Source organism: Varanus komodoensis, unplaced genomic scaffold (genome assembly GCF_004798865.1).
Source record: "Varanus komodoensis strain SLA01 unplaced genomic scaffold, ASM479886v1 scaffold524, whole genome shotgun sequence".
NCBI classification, from domain to species: Eukaryota; Metazoa; Chordata; class Lepidosauria; order Squamata; family Varanidae; genus Varanus; species Varanus komodoensis.
In genome coordinates, this window is record NW_025336119.1 from 8,541 (window position 1) to 11,207 (window position 2,667).

The 2,667-nt window shown below is 46.4% G+C and overlaps 1 protein-coding gene across 1 annotated transcript in view; it reads right to left on the bottom strand.

The window, feature by feature from the left end:
• Positions 1 to 1,684: 1,684 nt before the first annotated feature.
• The window catches only part of DNAI2 (dynein axonemal intermediate chain 2), a 17,954-nt gene continuing 16,971 nt past the window's right edge, over positions 1,685 to 2,667 (bottom strand). Inside the window, exon 10 of the mRNA XM_044447664.1 lies at positions 1,685 to 1,735. Coding sequence (XP_044303599.1) covers positions 1,685 to 1,735 — 51 coding nt within the window. The remainder of the gene's footprint in view (positions 1,736 to 2,667) is intronic.

Consider the following 2,667-nt stretch of genomic DNA (forward strand, 5'->3'; position numbering starts at 1 on the left):
CATGTGCAGACCTTGCTTTTTGCTTGCTCTTCCAACCAATGCGCTTGTTTTATATGTTACGCTGATCCCACATGTGGAAAATGGGTTCTATGCAAATAAAGTTTATGCAGTGGGAGAGATGTCAGACAGATGGAAATCTTCATGTTGCTTGATCTCAGGGAATAGGATTTTCCTTTTACTCTCAGCTCTGTGCTATCACTTCAGATATGAAGCTTTGCATCCTCGCTGCCACTGGCATAAGTTGACCCCTCACATGTTCCTGAAAAATGAATGTGCCGTGGAGCCTACCGTTCCCCACAGTAACAGTGGGCAGCCAATAGGCTTGGGGGCTCCACTTTGGCTTTTGCTTTTTTTTTTACTAGAACCATGGTTCCATCAAGCAGAGCCAGATGCAAGAGAGTTGCTCAGGTACGCAGAATACACTAAGATTTTTTTAAGAATTAAAATTAAAAAGGATACATGATTGCACCTAAGCACCCCCTTCCCACTTGCAGAGCCTGCATGGCTCCATGGTAAGCAGCAGAACTGCAGATGATGAAGTAACTGGGAAGATGGCTAGAGCCCAAGCACAGGACAACCTGCGCTGAGCCTGACTGAATGCGGGCACTACTGAGCCAGCTCCATAGTGGGGAAGGCAGCAAAGCAAGCTCTCTTCTCCACCAGTATCACATCCTCCTGGTGCCATCCAGCAGAGCTATTCTGAGTGTTCGTGGCCTTTTACATGTGGGCCCTAAAGAGGGTCAGACAGAACCCTCGGTGGCCCACTGTGACAGACTTGTGCTGTACTTTGAGGATAGTCACTCAGACTCAGCACAAACTGGGCTCCACATTTAATGTAGGCCCTTTAACAAAGACATCTAGAGAACCACCTGGCCCTATTTTATTGAAGAAGTTTCAGTTATTGAAACCTAATGATGTGGACAAGGTGCTTGGACAAGCTTGGCCCACCACTTGTATTCTTGACCCTTGTCCTTCATGGCTTCTCATTGAAGCCAAGGAGGGAACAGGCGATTGTGAATGCTTCCCAGAGGGAGAGACTGGTCCCAGGTCCATTAAAGGAGGTGGTTATCAGACCCCACCTGAGGAAGGTGAGTCTGGACCCAAGAGGTGTTGAACGCTAGAGGCCTGTGGCCAACATTCCCTTTTTGGGCAAGGTGCTCAAGTGGGTGGTGGCTGGTCCAGGCAATCTTGGAGGAAATGGATCATCTGGATCCATTCCAGTCCAGTTTCAGGTCTGAAACTGCCTTGGTCACCCTGCGGGATGAAAGACGGGAGGGGGTGCACCCCTGTTGGTTCTCCTGGACCTCTTCATGGCTTTCCATGTTATTCTCCTGGATAGGCTGGTTGGTTTAGCAGTCAGAGGCACTGCTTTTCAGCGGTTCTGCTTCTACTGACCAGCCAATTGCAAAAGGTGTTGCTGGAGGATGGCACCTCAGCTCCATGGCGACTATGCCATCCTGTCCCCCATGCTGTTCAATCACTACATGAAACTGTTGGGAGAGGTCATCTGGGTATTCGGGCTGAAGTGTGATCAGTACGCCGATGACACTCAGCTCTACCCCTCATTCACATCTAATCCTGGTGAGGCAGTGACTGGTGTCTGGCCTGGGTGATGGACTGGATGAGGGCTAAGAAATTGAAGCTTAATCCAGAGAAGATGGAGGTGTCATTCACAAGGAGAGCCTTAGTCCAGAGGGACAATATCCATCCTGTCCTGGGCAGGGTTGCATTCCCTCTAAAGGACAGAGTACAGAGTTTGAGGTTACTCCTGGATCCAGAATTGGCCCTGGAGTCCCAGGTTGCACCTGTGGCCAAGAGTGTTCTCCATCAATTTTGGTTGATTTACCAGCTGCTTCCCTATCTGGACAGGCAGAACCTAGCAATGATAATCCACACCCTGGTAATCTTGCGTTTAAACTTCTGTAAGGAGCTCTCTGTGGGACTGCCCTTGAAAACAGTCCAGAAACTTCAATTGATACAAAAAGGACAGGGGATGGGGAGGCATGAATATATCAGCCCCATGGATTGTCACCTGCATTGGTTACCAACTGAAGTCCGAGCCCACTTTAAAGTGCTCACACTGATGTGTAAAGCCCTAAATGGCTTAAGGTCTGGATATCTAAAGAAAATTTCTTCCTGCATATACCTATATGGAGGTCCTTCTCCAGAAGCCACTTTTAAAAGAAATAGAGAAGGTGGCCACAAAGGGAAGAGCTTCTCAGTTGTGGTGTCCCAATTATGGAATCAGTTCCCCAGGGATATAGAACCAGCGCAGATTCTATATTTGTTTCAGCACTACGTTAAAACCCTTTTACTCTCTCACCATTTTGATTGTTGATATGATTCTTTGATTTTATATTGGCTTGTATTATACTGTGGATTGTTGTTAATTATTGTCATTTACTGTTGGTTTTGTTTTGGTTCTTCTGTCATTGTCGACATGGGTTGGATTTTATTGATCCTATAAGATGCTCTATGATTGCTCTACTGATTGCTGATACTGCTGTTTTGCAGCTATTATGTGCTGTTTTGCTAAGGTTTTATTGAGAGCTCCATACTAATGAACAGAAATTAAATGTCTAAATAAATATATAATTAAATGGATGAGATACCTCAGGGCTCATGCTCAGCCCAAGAATCTGTAGCTAGTACTGGAACAAAGGTCAT